General features: G+C 31.6%; 1 protein-coding gene across 1 annotated transcript; it reads left to right on the top strand.

Moving 5' to 3' along the window:
* Window positions 1-335: 335 nt before the first annotated feature.
* Window positions 336-10,014, top strand: LOC132939254 (vacuolar protein-sorting-associated protein 36-like). Its single transcript, XM_061006331.1, has 3 exons — window positions 336-602; window positions 1,698-1,898; window positions 8,790-10,014. Exons 1-3 carry the CDS (start codon window positions 582-584, stop codon window positions 9,228-9,230), a joined length of 663 nt encoding a protein of 220 aa, XP_060862314.1. The 5' UTR covers window positions 336-581; the 3' UTR covers window positions 9,231-10,014.
* The last annotated feature ends 7,153 nt before the right edge of the window (window positions 10,015-17,167 follow it).

Consider the following 17,167-nt stretch of genomic DNA (forward strand, 5'->3'; position numbering starts at 1 on the left):
TGGTAATATGTATATATTGCGTAACAGAGCAGTTCTAGGTCGCCAGCCAGTCGAGTGAAAAATAGTGAAATGATCAGCGGAAGGCGGCGGCGACGTCCATACTGCAGCTCAAGTTCACGATTATGCCCCCTTCGAGTGGAAGGAAACATTACATCGCAACACTGCCGGGTCCGGCGGGCGGCGGCGGCGGCGTCGTGTACCAGCTATACCGTTGGCGGTTGTGCATCCCGAAGTTATCGCACCGCCGTGACGTAACCGCGGTCGTGGTGGCGGCTGCGAACCGGGGGAAGCGCCGACCGACCGCCGTACGGTCCCCGCGTATAAAAACCGCGGGCCAACGCTGTTCCGGCGTCAAAACTTCACCTCTCACCGGCGCACTTATACCCGATCGCTTCGCACACGCACACCAAACCCGCACAGATCGCGTCGTTTCTGTCGTCGTCTACTCCACCGATATCTGCACAGTACACGCACGACTGCAGCCGCACCGAGAAGAACGTGACGACGATCGCTGACCACCGGTGGTGACATATATTTATATATATACATACAGACAGACAGACAACTCCGTGACCATAACCATGGTCGGCACAAGACACTTGGTGAGTACGCGCGATTTGGCCGGACGATATGGATCACGCGTGGTATAGATTTACTGGTAGTAGGTAATTAATATAAAGTAGAAGTGGCGGGTTTCGAGCAATGTCCGATAGCATCTATTTAGGTATATCGAGCACAAACTGATTCAAAACAGTTGCTGTTCAAACCCAACGAATATAACGACTGGAGTATAATTATTTTGTATGTATACATTTGTATACAGTCGAGTCTTGATAACTCGAATCTCACGGGGAATAAAAATAAATCACGCCAACTATGCCGCCGTTAATATAAAGCGGAAATATTTCTAAAGACTATTATGAATCGTAGTAATAATGCGTAAGTGCCACTTAATCGTGTATATGAATGTGTGTGTATATAATATATTATCACCATTCATATCCACGTGTCGGTAACTTAAAAAATTCCAGTCATTCGCCCCACCACCGAAAAACGAGTTAAATACTCATAAACTGAGATGTACAGCATTTCAGTAGTATAATCGACTATCGTTACGCACTGTGACTGGTGCAGATTGCCGGCGAATTAACATAATTGGAAAATTTGCCATGTCTCGACAAGCATATTGGATTGGGTTGAGTTGGGTTAACTAATCGGCTGAGGTTAAAATATCTGGGCTATAAATACATCATCAATGTTTCGCAACGTCTAAGGCCAAACATAATTTAATACGTGCTTGGACGCAATAATTCAGAATTTGTCACAACTCATAACCTTTTATCAGTATTTAGTAAATCGATTTCAAACAAACTCAAATTATGTTACTTTAATGTTAGGTTTAAATAGTGCAGGTAGATAAACATAACTGTATAATTAAATCAGTATTTCGTTAGCAAAAAAGTAATTTTGTTATAGCAATAATTTTTACTCGTGTCACTATACTACTACCCAACACTGCGTGACTTCACGCAGACATATTACATATTATATATACCAACATATACCACCCGTCTACTAATACTCAACCAACTAGTCGTTATCTAACCAACCTGACTAAAAGTTGCCCCGACGCTGTATACCATGGATGTCGTTATATGCTGGCTAAAGTAGTATTATAATACGTTTTGGGGCCACAGGTGTTTTTGGCCGTGTACGCCCTATACGCGCAATCGTCAGCCGCCTATCCAGTCTACCAAGAAGACGACCACTACGACGGACATGACCACGGACACCACCACGGTATACCACCGGCCACGTCGTACGCTACCATATCGACGACGCACGTCAAAGTGCAACACCCACAGGCGGCGCCCACGAAGTACGCGACACCATACAAAGTAAGTACCTCAAACTGACATTATACGTATCTATACCAATCTTCTATATCACCGATAAAAGGGATTTTTTGTGCGGGGTATGCAATATGCATGTAAGTGATCCACAACCAAGTATATCGCACTGGTGGTTTTGAAATTTGGTTCATAGATTTTTCTATAAACCTGATGATGTTGAGGCAAAATTCTGAAATTTGGCATTTTAAAAAAGGGCTTCACTGGGATTTGTTGGCTCACGAAAAACGAATATTTTTTTGTTTGTATGGGGAGTACCATTGGTTACGGAATATAAAATAGTTAATTTGATATAATTTTAGTCCCTTCGGGTGGCACTACCGAGTGCCCTCCCTAGTCAGTCTCGCTATGTAAATAATATCTTAAATTAAAATTACTTATTGTACAGATGTTGTATAGATTGTAATTAAATATATTTTTAATAAAAAAGTCCTATATTTTATACTTGGTCAAAACCACCCAAATTACTGTGTTACAAATATGCGTACATTTAACGGAGTTTATGTAAGTCCTCTGTAGACATTATTTCAATTGTCGCGGACAACGCCGTGCAGGATCAGCAGCTATAGCATAAGATAAAACAAAAAAATATTTAAAAACACGACATATTTCGATGAGATGAGCAGGCGTAAGCTATTATATAACCAAACCCGTTCTTCGACTTAAATATTAAATCGTTATTCCATTAAAATAATATTGTATTATGTATAATACCTATTATATATTATAGGACTTTGCGTACCTACCATATTTCGAGACGCACGACTACGAATAATTGTTATTTTATATTAGACAATAGACGGTAGTGTAAAAATATTACATTTCTCGGCATCATATAATATAACGTGTTGGTATTATAAAATACCCTGTTATAATAATATGTATAATATGTATAGGTATATGATATCATTAATGCGATGCGATTTTGTAATGCTTATAAAATATATATTTAATAATTATTATTAAGTCGTCTCTATATACGGCGGCCGCGGAACCCCGTCGGCGTGTGTGTTTACGAAGTAGGAAGTCTAAAACCTATATACGACGCGTGTATATCCGCCGCACACACACACACACACACACACACACACACACACAAATATATATATAGGTACAATATACGTCGCGTCGTGTATATTATATTCTAGCGCAACGGAACGGACGCCTTTCTCCTGGGAGTTGCGTAAGTTCGGCGGCGCGACGAGACGCAAAGTCGTTAAACCCGCCACCGCGTTACGATTGTTTTTTTTCCAACTCGTTCACTTTCCAAGTTCGAAAAAGCGGGCGGTCAGTGCATGGAGGTTCCACCGTTATTGCCTCGGAGGTTCGGTAATCTCGATCGTATATAATATTATTATTAAATTATTTACACGCCGCACATCGGATGATTATTATTTTTAATAACCATCTAAACATAAATAATACCAAGCCGTGCATGGGCAGAAATATTGTTCGGGTTGCTAATATTATACCAATAAAGTATTAGATTTGTATAGGTATTCAGTGGCGAGTAGGTACAACAGCAACAAAGAAATAGGTTCGACAGTATTTCCGTGGGCGTTAAAGTCCTCCTATATGATATAACTATATAGCTTTTCAGTAGTTTTCACCTATGTAGATATGATATAAAAAAGTAGGTCAGCGCATTTCGGTGGTGGATGTTTGTCCATCGTCCCTTAGGGCCTCGGACAGGATAGTGTAATTTTACTGTATTCGATAAAAAACGATTCTGAGCAGACGAGGGAATCTTTTTTATTTAATTTTATTCGTCTCTATGGTGATAAACAAAGCGTTTTAACTTTTAAGAACAGCTTAAGAACGATTTATATGGACAGGTAATTTATATGATTATAATTAGGAAATATCATAAAAATAAAACAAAATATAAAATAAAACAAAAAGCTCATAGTCGCTCAAATTTTTTGAAAATTTTACCATGTCTAAGTAAGGCTAATATAAATAAACAACCCAAATTTAAAGTTTTTAACCGAATTACAACAAAAAAACTCCCAAAATTTAAATGTCTATAAATAGCTAAAAAATGGCTAAAATTTTCCGAACTTTAATCCTTAAGAAAAACAAAAGCCAAAATACAACAAAAAATAACTCTTGTCATTTTTCATTGAAGCAATATTTCTGGTAGAAAACGTCGTCCGTAATTATTTAATATTATAAAATCGTGAAATCATACGTTTTTTCTTCTTTAACCGCTTTTATTTCGAGTAGCGTTTCGAAAATTGAAAAATGACCTTTTTAAAGTACCAGCTCAAGAATATTACCTTTTAGAAAAAATGCTATACTTGATACTTTTGAGTAAGTTTAGAGGGAGAAAAAGTGTTTATAAAATAAAAAAAAAAAATAAACATAATTGTAAAACCATTACATACTTCGCTCAGAATCTAATATCATACCATTGCACATAAATGGCGCACCACTCGTTCTGGTCCCTCGAATTGTGTCTCACTCTTGTCTTAATATACAGATTAATATGAATTGGGTCTCAAGTTAAATTATTAAACATATTTTTTTAGTGGTTTCAAAACTAAATTATTTTCATAGAAAATATTAAGTATTTTTTTTTATTCGTTAACCCGCCGCCACTTTAGGTCATTGGGTGGTTTTTAAACTGTTGGGGAAGGAACAGTAGGTGTAAACACGTGTGTGTAGTTTTAGCAGATTTTTCAAGTGGGCACCCGTAGGTATCTGCCATGACCGGGTAGGGGATGGTGGCACTTGTTCTCCGGACACCGTTACTTGCCCGAAGAAAAATGCCACCCGTGGACCAAGGTTTCAACCAGGGCCGGTGTGCGTCACAACCGACGCCTTAGTCCACTCGACCACTCCGTCCCCCATATTTAGTATTACTAATGCTTAAAAGTTAGGTAATAATATTTAATTGAATATTTCATATACACATAAAAAGTATTATATTTTGTATAGTTTTTAGTGGTTTGCATGCTGAATAAAAATATTATCGATTAGACGGACTTCCCAACCGATAATAAACTATAGTATATGCTTACACCACAGTGTCTGAAATTATTTCATATATTATATTGACTGCGTTACTTTGATTAGTAGCCATATGACTTACATATGCTATTGTGTAGTATTATTGTCCTGTGTTTAATTTAAAAAAAAAACGCGTAATTGGGTGTCACTTTGCTGTACAATAAGGTTAGAAGTGAGTCACTGTAATGGATGGTGTTAAATTTGAATTCGATGATATAATATGAACGTATACAAAAAACGATTCTGAGTAGAGATGGTTTGTCAGTTAGGATATTTTATATTATATTTATACTGTTATTATTAATACGGTAGCTGGTAAGTTGAATTAATATTATTTGCATATTACCATATTTGTATATAATAACATACTTAAGAAGTTTTAGGTAAACGCGAATATTTTTAAATTATAAGAAAATAACTAAAATCGTTATTCTTGGTTATTTAATATGTAGGTAATTTCATCCAAATTTGAACTTAAAACAACTATAAAAATCTATGTTTATATATTCTTCAGATTTCTTGGTTATAGTATAAACTACTTACGTGAAACATTGTTTTAAATATTATCAATCTATACAAATTGAACATTTCATACATTTATAACTAAAAAAATTTGCATATGTATTTTTAAACTGATATTGTAAAAATGAGGGAGGAGCCTTGCATGACATTTAAAGGGTTTTGATCCAATGAATACAATTTTATTGACATTTATAGAAAATAAAACAAAAAAATTCAAAATATAAAATCTACGTAAACAGCTTAAAACGAGTCTACATATGTTGAAAATGTTATCAACTATAGAAAATTATAAAATAAACATACAGTGTAAATTTTAAGTATCTACGAGCGATTATTCGTTTTTGAATTACTAATTTACAAATCTATTGGAAAATATACTGATGTTGAAAATCCAACCATTGTTTCGACTATTTTTCGTGTATACAGACACAAAATAAAAATAAAATTAAAAAAAACACATCATTGTAAAAACATTACATTCATATATCTATTCAGAATCTAAAATACATTAAATAGTAAATTATTTGTCAAATGCAAATTTTATTTTACAATAGGTATAATTTTAGGAATCACTTACGAATTAATTAACGTAATTCATTAAAAAAGGTTCGGTTATCTGACTTGGTACGCAAGTCGTGTGCACCCTATATACGTTAGCGTATACTGTGGTGTATAACGAAATATGTTATCAAGTTATATACGTTAGGTTATTTTAGTTATCACGAAATATGTTACCTATACACTATACAGTCAACAGGTCTCTAACTGTGTATGTTCATTTCAATAAGTTCTTTTAAAGTCAGATTTTAGTAAATTATTTATTCGATGATCATAGTTTAAGCGCATTGTTCACTTAATTTTTTTAAATTATAAGGATATTTTAAATTAAAAATAAAATTATCTCCCGATATTCCAACATTTTATTCTAAAAATATTTAAATGTATATAAAATAAACATTTGCATTGGTTGTGCAGTGTGCACTTCTGCATATTGTGTGCAACAACATTAAACTAAATAATGTTTTTGAACTTAAAATTAATTTAGAAACTTGACAGTAATAATTTGTGAAAATAAAATTTTAAAAAAACCTTTTAACCGTGTCAAACACAGTGGGGCAACTATATATAGCGTGCTATCAAACATTGTGACAGTGACGAGCGTATATAAGTGTAATATGTTTATTGTTATAGTGTGCACATTTCGATTCAACTTTATTGTTGTCAGAAAGCAATTATTTCTTTAGCTAATGACTTCCCATTACACACCTCTCTAGACTATAATATTCTATAATTTATATTATAATAGGTTCGTCAAACAAACTGGTTACGCGGACGATTACGTACAAAATCTGTTAATAAAATTGTCGCTCGATCTGTAATATAAAAAATTATAATACAGTAATACACAATATCGTTGACTGGATAATAACTTTCGATTTAGAGCTCCAGGCTATCTAATAAACAGTGGCACTTGATAAACATTTTGTATTTATATGAAAAGTTTTTTTTTTTTTTTTTGAAACTCGTCGACAGTTTAATTATAGCTCATTTCGGTCCTAGTAATAATAATAATAACCACCAGCACATCAAATTATGTGTAATTAGAAATAATATGTGTTTTATATTATTTCAAATCATGATTTATACCAAACTTACGAGGGACCTTGTATTAGGTATATGTTCAAGGTTTTTTTAGTCGTAAACAAACATGTAGGTATAATACATAAATCGAAAAAAAACGCAAAAAAGTCCTATATTTCATGTATCTATAAATAGCACAAAAAGTTTTTTGCTAAATTGTTTTTAAAACTATACCAACTACCTATACAACTATACCCATACAAAGTCTAGTACATGCATAGATAATAAAAAAAATGAATAGGACCATTGAACTCTATATAACTCTATATGATTATCATATATAGTTGAACGGATAGATCATAACGTCTTGTCGGTGATGAATGAAATTATACGAATTGAGGCTAGTTTAGATGACCAAGACAGAGAAACCTAAAACTAATAATAATTAAAGAAAAAAATATTCATCTCTATACGCTCTCTGTTCGTCACTATGAATTTTTGCTCCAATTATTGAGTTGCGGTTAAACAAAAGTAGGTACAATTCCATTTTGTCGTGTGACTTAATTTTTTTTAGTAATATTTATTAGGTACTATAATAAAACGTTTAAATGTACCTAGGTACACAATGTTATCTTAATAGTAGCAGTTCACTAAAGTTCCGATAAAATTGTGTACGGTAAAGAGAAATAACCAACTGAGTAATGTTTTTCTGACGAATTACAATTTTTGCATATGATTTTGCACAACTTGTGCAGACTGTGGTACAATAATTGAATAATCACGTACTTAATTATATCGTAATAAAAATCCCTACTAACAAAAAATAATAAAAATGCACACTTATCGCTATTCCTCAACATTGTTAATCAAACATTTGTGGAGTTGTAAGGAAGGGCAATGTTATGAACACTTTGTAAGACACTGAAGCATTTGAATAATTTATAAAACGTGTACATAATAATATATGCACACACAAAAAAAACACACATCATTGTAAAATAAATACACTGATCGCTCTGCTCAGAATCTAAAACATTATTTAGCATATTTTTAAACTGCATAATATTTTTAATTATTTAAATTAGTAGCCCCGCAATAACATTCTATGTAAATAATTCCCACTTAAAAATACATTTATATAATATTATATCTTATATTTAAGTAATTATTTTTAAACTTTCAAAAAAAATTAACTATTTAAAAATTCAATATTATAAAATTATGATTTAAACTACATGCATATATATTATAAATAATTGTAATTCAATTATAATTAATTAATAGTTAATTAAACAAAAAAAATATATCTCTGAAAAATGTCTTTCAAATGTCAATAATTTATTGAAAATTTGGCTTAGGAATGTAAATTAAATAAATTGAGAACGGCCAGGTCGCGATACGTGTTATACCGTCTTCACTTTAGATAAAATGCGATTATTATTGTACTTCTAATCACAACTTTTATAATATATTAGAGGTTGAAGTTTTGATATTATTACGTGGGATATTTTAATTTCGGTAAACTTTTTCGGGGATATTTTTGATTCGGGTTAATTTATTGTTCGGGGATATTTCGTCTTGTCGTCGTGTGTGTCAGCACACAAAAACAGCGGACGCGCATGTAGGACATGACTACAGAAGCAATATTATGATGATTTGTGCAGGATTAAGTCGTGTAACTTCGTAATTAAAATATGGAACACAATTGTACTTGTGTACTTAAACTACCTACCTATTAATGTTTGGATGTTTGTTTTTCCGCAGCATGAGTATCTGACGCAACCGCAGATGGCATACAAGTACATATCACTGCCGTCGGCCGTTGCTCTGCAACAGTCGGGCAAATTCGAAGAGCCGTCCACGTCGGGTTACAAGTACCTGGCCGCGTCACCCACGTATAAGTACGTACAACCACCGGCGGTGACCACCGAACCAGAGGCCGCGGAGGAGCCAACCAACTCCTTGAAGTACGCGCTCAAATACGAACAGAATTCGTTCAAGCAGGAACAGGAACAGCAGCAACAGTTGCAGCAGCAATTCCAGCAGCAAGAGTACGAACAGCCGGCTGTACAGTACAAGTACATAGCCGTGCCGTCGTACAAGTACGTGCAACAAGTGCCCGCAGAACCAGAATACGGTCAGCACCACCAGCAGCAGCAGCAACAGGCTGCTGTTTCGTACGACTACACCGATGACAAGCAATAATAAACTATAATATAGTATAGGACATAGGTAATTACAGCGGCGATTATCATTTAAGGTCCCAATGCCTTAGGCAACGGTGTATTGAACTTAAAAATTGGCAGAGGTGACCGTTTTTTATTACTAATGTTACCACTTGAAATCGCTAAACATATTAGCTTTAAGTATCAGCTGCAGTTTGTACTTTTACGAGCCTCAGCATCCGGCAATACAAGATAATAATATGACACTCCCTTAAAAAACACTTTAGTGTTAGTCACCTCTCAAATACCTCCTTCGTAACGCTGTTGCCCAAACTCGCCTGCAATATAACCACGTTGCTCGCCATTTTAGCCCACCACTTCGATCTACACTCTTACTCTTACATTTAACTTTTGTGAGTGATAATTTGAAAAAAATATATAATCTTACGTTTGACGTTTAATAGTATGCGTTACGTTTTACGTTTGTTGCTTAACCGCACAGGGACTATCTATATTTCTCCATCTTTCTCTCTGTGTTGTCCATTAAATTACGCCAATGATTATAATAATATGTTAGGTATATATGGTTATATTATTGTTATTTTTTTACCATGTTTACCATTTTTGCCATGTTTGCCGTGTTGTACACGTCTCTCTGAAACAAATGTAGAGGTTTAATCGCTTCTTATATTATATAATACAAATACGATTACTTATTTTTGTACTTTAATTAGGTATAATATAATTATTTTTTAATATATATATATAAATATATTATATTTGCATATGTTTATAATATAATATACGCAGTACTTCCGTTTATATATTTTATGTTTATATGTGTTCCATTATTCTAATGATAAGCTACAGTTACACAAAAGCGAGATCGTGTTGATTAGATAATTTATTAGGAATATCAATCCTAATAACCTATCATGCAGCTAAATACCTATATCTATTAAACTCTTAAATTTTACTTAAATTTTATTTTGAAACTACCTTCGGTAGCGCTACTCTGTTATATAGGTACAGCGAGTTGTGGATAAAATAGTGCCTTGTATACAGAGGCTAGTACAAGGGGATGGAGACTTAAGTCTCCTCCTTTGGGGAACTTAAATTTATAATATTCAATTTTTTTAATATATTTAGAAATTGTGGCTAATCTCTTTTATCTTACTTATCTAAAGCTTTTTCACATGTTAAAAAGGTAATTTATGTTATTGCAAAGAAGAGAGACAATATTTTCTTGCCAAGTTTGAAATATATTTTAAAAATGCTTTTGATTCAAATTGGTGAAGAAAATATAAGAATACTTTATTTACGTGGTCATTTAATAGGACGTTATATTATTGAAACAACCAATCTTATAGAATGGTATAGAAATATAGAATAACTATTTATTTTTTTTACCTCTCATCAATTATTTTGTATCTGGTCTTAAAACAACATTTAACGAAAAATTCGGTGAAGTTATACCTTTAGAACCTTTCATACCAACATAAATCTATAAATATTATGAATTCAGTAGCAGCAATGGTATATTATTGTAAAGATTGCAATGGTTCAAACATGGACGTAAAATCTAAAATATATTTTGGAAAATTAATGGTACAAACTTATTAAACTATAGATATAGTGCTTGTAACTCTAAAACATTGCGATTAATTTTTTCCAAAACTAAAATAACTATACCAGTCACCATAACTAATGCTGAATTATCATGTTCGTCATTGAAACAATTATACTAGATCATTCACTATGTTTCTGGAGCGTTTGTGTATATCGGCAGTTTTAAATATTAGTTTTAGCTTTACGACATTATGACTAATACTTATATATATATTTGTCCACCTCCCCTCCCCTCATTTTCATTCCTAGATCCGCTCCTATGTTCTATTTTGCAAACAATCGATTGTGTCCATATAATATTATTATAACATAAATTATATATTATTTTTTAACAGTCAGCTATAAAAAAAACCACACGTGATTAATTAATTAAATATTTTCGAGATGTAAAATATTTAATCTTGATTGGACCAAAATTGATCGTCAGAACAAAAGATAAAACACGTTTATTTGATGAACACGCACAATTAAATCTATATATATATAAATTAATTGCTGTTCGTTAGTCTCGCTAAAACTCGAGAATGGCCGGACCGATTTGAATGAATTTTTTTGTATGCGTTTGGGTGACGCCTCGAATGGTTTAGATTCTTAAATCATCCCCCCTAGGTCCAACCAGAGGATGTGCTCAAACGGGGATTTAGAGATTTACGGTTGAAGTTGTTGTTTATAAATGGTTTCCATGGGTTTTAAAACTATTATAATAATAATTATTGGTTGCCGTGAAATCAGTGTATTCATTCAATGCATTTAATTTTTTTGTACGCTGTGTTTTGATATTATATGTATCGGTGGTTAATCCACCGTAGGTGGAATTAATTAAAACCGACAAACTTTGTATAACTTTGATACTTAAGAGTTAAATCATACACTTACGTACAAACAGCACGGGGTCCGCGATCTACCTGCGGTAGATTGCCTACCTAATAATATACTGCTGCGAATAAGAATTTTTATTCCGGGCAACAGAAAAGTTAAGATGAATCAAGAACATCATACATCGAAAATTAAATAAGGCATTGAACAAAGTTTGAGTCATATACAGTTTGTACATTTAACGGCTAACGAAGTGTACGGGATCACCTAGTAACTGAAATATTCAGAAACTATGTATTCTTGTGATTTATAGTCGGTCTATAATATGATAGTATTATCTAGTAATAGTAAAATAATAAAAATCAATGTCATACCTATATTATTGTACAAGCATTTTATGAAAACGGTTTTGTGATAAAATCAGCAGCTTGCTGGTCTTAATTCTACTGTATAAAAAAACATCATGTAATTACAATAATAACTCATATTACATATATGCCCAAGTAAAATAAATTTCGTGTCGTTTCATTATATTCTTATAATTAATTACGAATAAAAATTATTATTTAACCATAATCATTTGGTAGATATGCAAGTTTATAGGCAAAAAACTCGTAATAATTTAGGTGTATATTATTAGTTATAATTTATACAGCCATTATAATTGCATTATTATATATAAGACGTAGGTATATTCATTTGTATTTTCTACAGCATTGATAAAAGTATAAAAAATAATTGACTATTGTGTGTTCATTAACCAAACAATAAAACATGCGGTTTTTAAATTTTTGCGTATAAACGTGTGGTTTGTAACAATGACCCTCGTCATTTTTGTTTCTTGTTAACCAAGTTTTAGATATTTTTGTGACGATTTGGGACATTCGTATAACATTTATGAACAATTAACTAAAAAAAAAACAAACAATAACGTCTTGAACGCGCTAAAACCTTCATTGCTTATAATATTATTTTGATCAAATGAAATGTTTTTTTTTACTAGTCGTGACTAATTGACACTCATTTTAACCTTATTTCAATTTAGCATAGCCTTATGGTTTATTTTTATTCAAGTCGAAACAAAATCATGTTTTACTGGATGTACACGGGGAATGACGTTAGTTTTCAATAGTACCTACAAATATTGTTTATTGTCAATGGTCCAATAATTGATGTCTGCAGTCGCAAACACGGTAACTTCAATAAACGGTAGGTACGTCATGATACTATTATTGTATCTGGTGAAATCCAAACAGTAGCCGTTCAATGACTCACAATTATTTTTTAATATAATATAATATCTTAACCTTGTAAATGGACAGATTCCATCGAGAAACTTGTTCTAGGGTTGTCTGACTACGAATAACTGCAAATTAGCAAGTAGGTGATAGTGTGGTGAGTGGGTGAATGGTGGTCAGAGGAAAAACCGGTCATACAGTTAATCTCAAAGATTAAGATTGATAAAATCCGTTGTATCATGCAGCAGATTTCTTATTATATAAGACGTTATTATTGTTTCCATCATATTATGTTTACAACTGATAACAGAATTTTTTGTTTTCCTTGTTTCAAAGTTGACGTTGTCACAATTGCACTTAAAAAAAAAAAAAAAGGTGGGCAAGTGGGTGTCCCTTTGCTGTAGTGTAGGTCACTGCAGTGGATGGTGTTAAATTTGAATTAAATGATATAATATCATTGTATGAGAAAAACGATTCTGAGCGAAAACGGTCAGGTAGCCTATGATATTACTAAGTATATTTGATGATATAATTGTGAATAAAGTAATTTGTACATAGCCTATTTGCGTGGAACCTTGTTTTAAATTTTCCATCCTTAGCTATAAAAGTCGAACATTTTATAAATTTTTAACTACAAAATAATTATTAAATTATAAATTTCATAAATTTTGTCGAAATTTGAACTTAAAATGCTTATAAAAAAAATTTTGCCTATGTATTTTTAATATTTTTCAACTGCTATTGTAACAATAATATGTCAATATATCAGGAGCCTCGCATTACATTTTCACGCTTTTTTACCCAACAAATAAAATTTTATTGATATGCTTATGTAGAAAAAAAAAACTAAAACAATTAAAATAAAATATAAAAATCTCAAATTCAATTATTTTGTAGCTTATACGTTTTAATAGTTAACCTATGGGTACGTATTGTCCCTGCAATTGTATGGTATTTATTGAAGCCGATTTGGTCAGGCCGTTTGTTACGCATGCGTCAGAAATGAAAAAGATAGCCCCGGGACGGGGTAACATAATCGCGGTAATGTTTTGCGCATTTTAAGTGGTGACATCGGGGCTGAACAATAGTTATTATAAGACTTATTATAATATCTATGGACCGAACGGGCCGACCAAATCGGTTTCAATATTTTAAATCACAGACCTATCCAGTATGTATTATCTAAGGTTATCATAATAATTTATTAATGATATTATGAGTAGTGTATAGTCAATAATATTATGATTTGGGGGCACTAGCGTTGCCTATTATCAAAACCATTAATATATTTTAATATTGTAGCAATAGTCATTAGTTAGCATAATATAATAATATGTAACGTTGCTACTGTGTGCATTGGTATAGGCATCGGTCAGTGGCGTGTTGAACTCATTTTTGGTGAGGACCAAAAATGTATACAAGGTACCCACCCACCCACCACCATTGATGTTTTTTTGTCAAATTATGCGTACATTTGTAACGATTTGTATAATAGGATATGATATTTCTGCAGTATACCTAGTCACCTAGGTGGCTCAAGTATTTTGTGGCAGGGGGACCACCCACCAACCAAAAATTTGATGGAGCAATTGCTCCAAAATAATACCTTCGACACGCCACTGGCATCGGTAGTTAATATACGTGAAATTTGCATATTTATTAAATAAAGTTATAGAAAATTGAATCGAATGATATATTATAATGTTAAAATGTCAATGATTTGCTACGATAGGTATCATTAACATTATTCATTAAAACTATGAATTAAATGAAACTACATTTTAGTTATTATTACTCGGTAAAATAATTATAATAAAATAATATGCACTCGATTGTCTAGTAAACAATAATAATAATTACAATACCATGGTTAAACCTGGTATTTAAATTCTTAAAACTTAAGCCGGATTCACAGCTGCGTCGCGTGTCATCGTGTCGTGTCGATCAAATCGTATTGTGATTGCCGATTGGATATTACTTTTTTGGTATCCTGTAGTAACCAAGTAGCAACCAAGTATACCAAGAATTTACTACAGCTCAACATTTAAACCATATTGGTTATCAGTCGTAACCATATAATAACCAAGCCATCGCACGATACGACACACGACGTAGCTGTGAATGCGTCTTCATAGTTAACTAGACAAGTTATTGAAAGTTCATAATTATTACCGTATAATAAAGCTTCCATACTATATTGTTTAATATGTAATTTATTATTGTTATTTATAATTTATCAATATTTTGTGACTTTGATTTTGTAGTTATGTACAATAAATAAAAATCTTTCATAAAATATGAACTTAATCAAAAATATTTTACTGTAATACTGACTATTATATTTCCATGTAAGTCACGTGATGGTATGCGACGAATAATGTTTTTTGCAACTGATACAATATTAGCTACAATATCTGATAATTAAATAATAATTTGATCAAATATACTTAAGAAGTTCTGAACCATTATTTTATATAAGCCAGCTAGAATGTAGAAGCTTGTTTTGTTGATGACTTAATGTCGATTTATCCAGATGATGTTATGCTATAGTTATGTTTTAGTATTACTATTTTATGAACACATATCTATATTATACTTATTTATTATAGGAAATATTAGTAGAATCAAATTTTCGTTTATTATTCAGGCTTCAGAATCGTTATATTATTTGCAAAGCTGGGCAGTAACTAGTTAAAAAGTTAAAAGTTAGTAACTAAGTTATTTTCCTACGATGAGATAAAAAAAAACGTTTATAAGTAAGTTAAAGGTATTTAAAAAAAAAAAAGTAACTTAACTTTTAACTTAACTTAGTTACTCAAATTCAGTAACTTTTTAAAACTAACTTTAACTTGGCTTAGTTATTTTTTATTTTAGGATAACTTAACTTTAACTAGTTAAAAAAATTGGTTAACTTGTCCAGCTTTGATTATTTGTGCCTATCAAGTTGCACACCATAGTTTAAAGCATTACATTTTAAAGTTTTTATTTTTAGTAACAGATATACTGTTACAGTTATCATAATAGTGTATTTCTTATTATGAACTATTACTCACATAGTCGCGTCACATCCATCGGTGAGTAGACCAATCAGATATATTTTACGATATTTAATAATTGTATATTCATTGTTGTTGATGATGAAATAAAGTTATTATTATTTTATAAGGTTATTTAAATTTTAAAGCATTGTATTTAAAAATAAAAAGTTTAAACTACTGAAATTTAAATTCCCAAAATGTAAGGGTTGAACAAAAGAAACCCATCGACCGCAAAAAATGTAATCAATTTATACGGTTCAAAACAAACCACATAAAGGATTTTAGGATTTTAAGGTTCCACGCATAAACCACGCCCTATAATTAAAATATAATACGTCTATGTAAGCAAACCATTTAGTTTTTTTACAATACATATCATCATTTTTATCCTTTAGTTATTTTTAAATTACCTGTTGTTAATCTATAATAGTATACACGTTTATACACATTTCTAGTTGAAACTTGAAAATCTAAAAATGTATATTGCTCCAAGAAGTGTTGACAAAATCAAAAAAAACAGCGTTGTTAAATGAATATTTTTATATTTTTAAATATAATATTTTTCCTTGTAAGATGATGGTTGTTTTTTACTTATATATTTACTTAATTAATTCGATAACATTTATTTTTTAGATATAAATGTTCTAAAATAGTTTTTTTTTAACTATATTAATATGACGTGTAATGCGTATAATATATGAATGTATAATATATTATAAATATATCATTTAGTGTATTATAATTTTAATATGGTATTTTGAATACCTATACTTATCTTATGCTCGCAGAAATATAAGCTGGAGAGGGGCAAAGTAGTTAGTAATTGCCCTACCATATTTTTCTGTTATAGGTCCATAACATAGGTATTGTGAAGAGTTTAAAAAAAAATTTAAATTGTGATAATAGTGATAAAATTTGTCGATTCGCATACTCTTCTTGTTAGTCGTAGATATAGGTTAAAAAATATGGTTTTATTTTAAATTTTATTTTAAATACTTACCTCAACAATGGCACTCACATAAATATAAAGAGGGGAGGGGGACAAAGTAGTTAATAATTCCTCTACCGAAATTATTGTTGGTTTAGGTTCATAATAACATAAAATTAAGTGTATGAAAAAAATTATAATTGGAACGAGTGGTGAATATATTTGTTGATTCGTAAACTATCTGTCCTATAGCTGTGGGTCAAAAAAAAACCATCTTATATATTACGGCATTATATATTTGTTTTGATTTTTTTTTACAAATAAAAGA

This window comes from Metopolophium dirhodum, chromosome 2 (genome assembly GCF_019925205.1).
Source record: "Metopolophium dirhodum isolate CAU chromosome 2, ASM1992520v1, whole genome shotgun sequence".
In the NCBI taxonomy this organism is placed as follows: Eukaryota; Metazoa; Arthropoda; class Insecta; order Hemiptera; family Aphididae; genus Metopolophium; species Metopolophium dirhodum.

Excerpts from the sequence above, each read along its gene's own strand:
- LOC132939254 (XM_061006331.1), top strand. The coding sequence starts at position 582 with ATGGTCGGCACAAGACACTTG. Across the intron at positions 603-1,697 it reads TGGTCGGCACAAGACACTTG|GTGTTTTTGGCCGTGTACGC; the intron begins GTGAGTACGCGC and ends TTGGGGCCACAG. Across the intron at positions 1,899-8,789 it reads AGTACGCGACACCATACAAA|CATGAGTATCTGACGCAACC; the intron begins GTAAGTACCTCA and ends GTTTTTCCGCAG.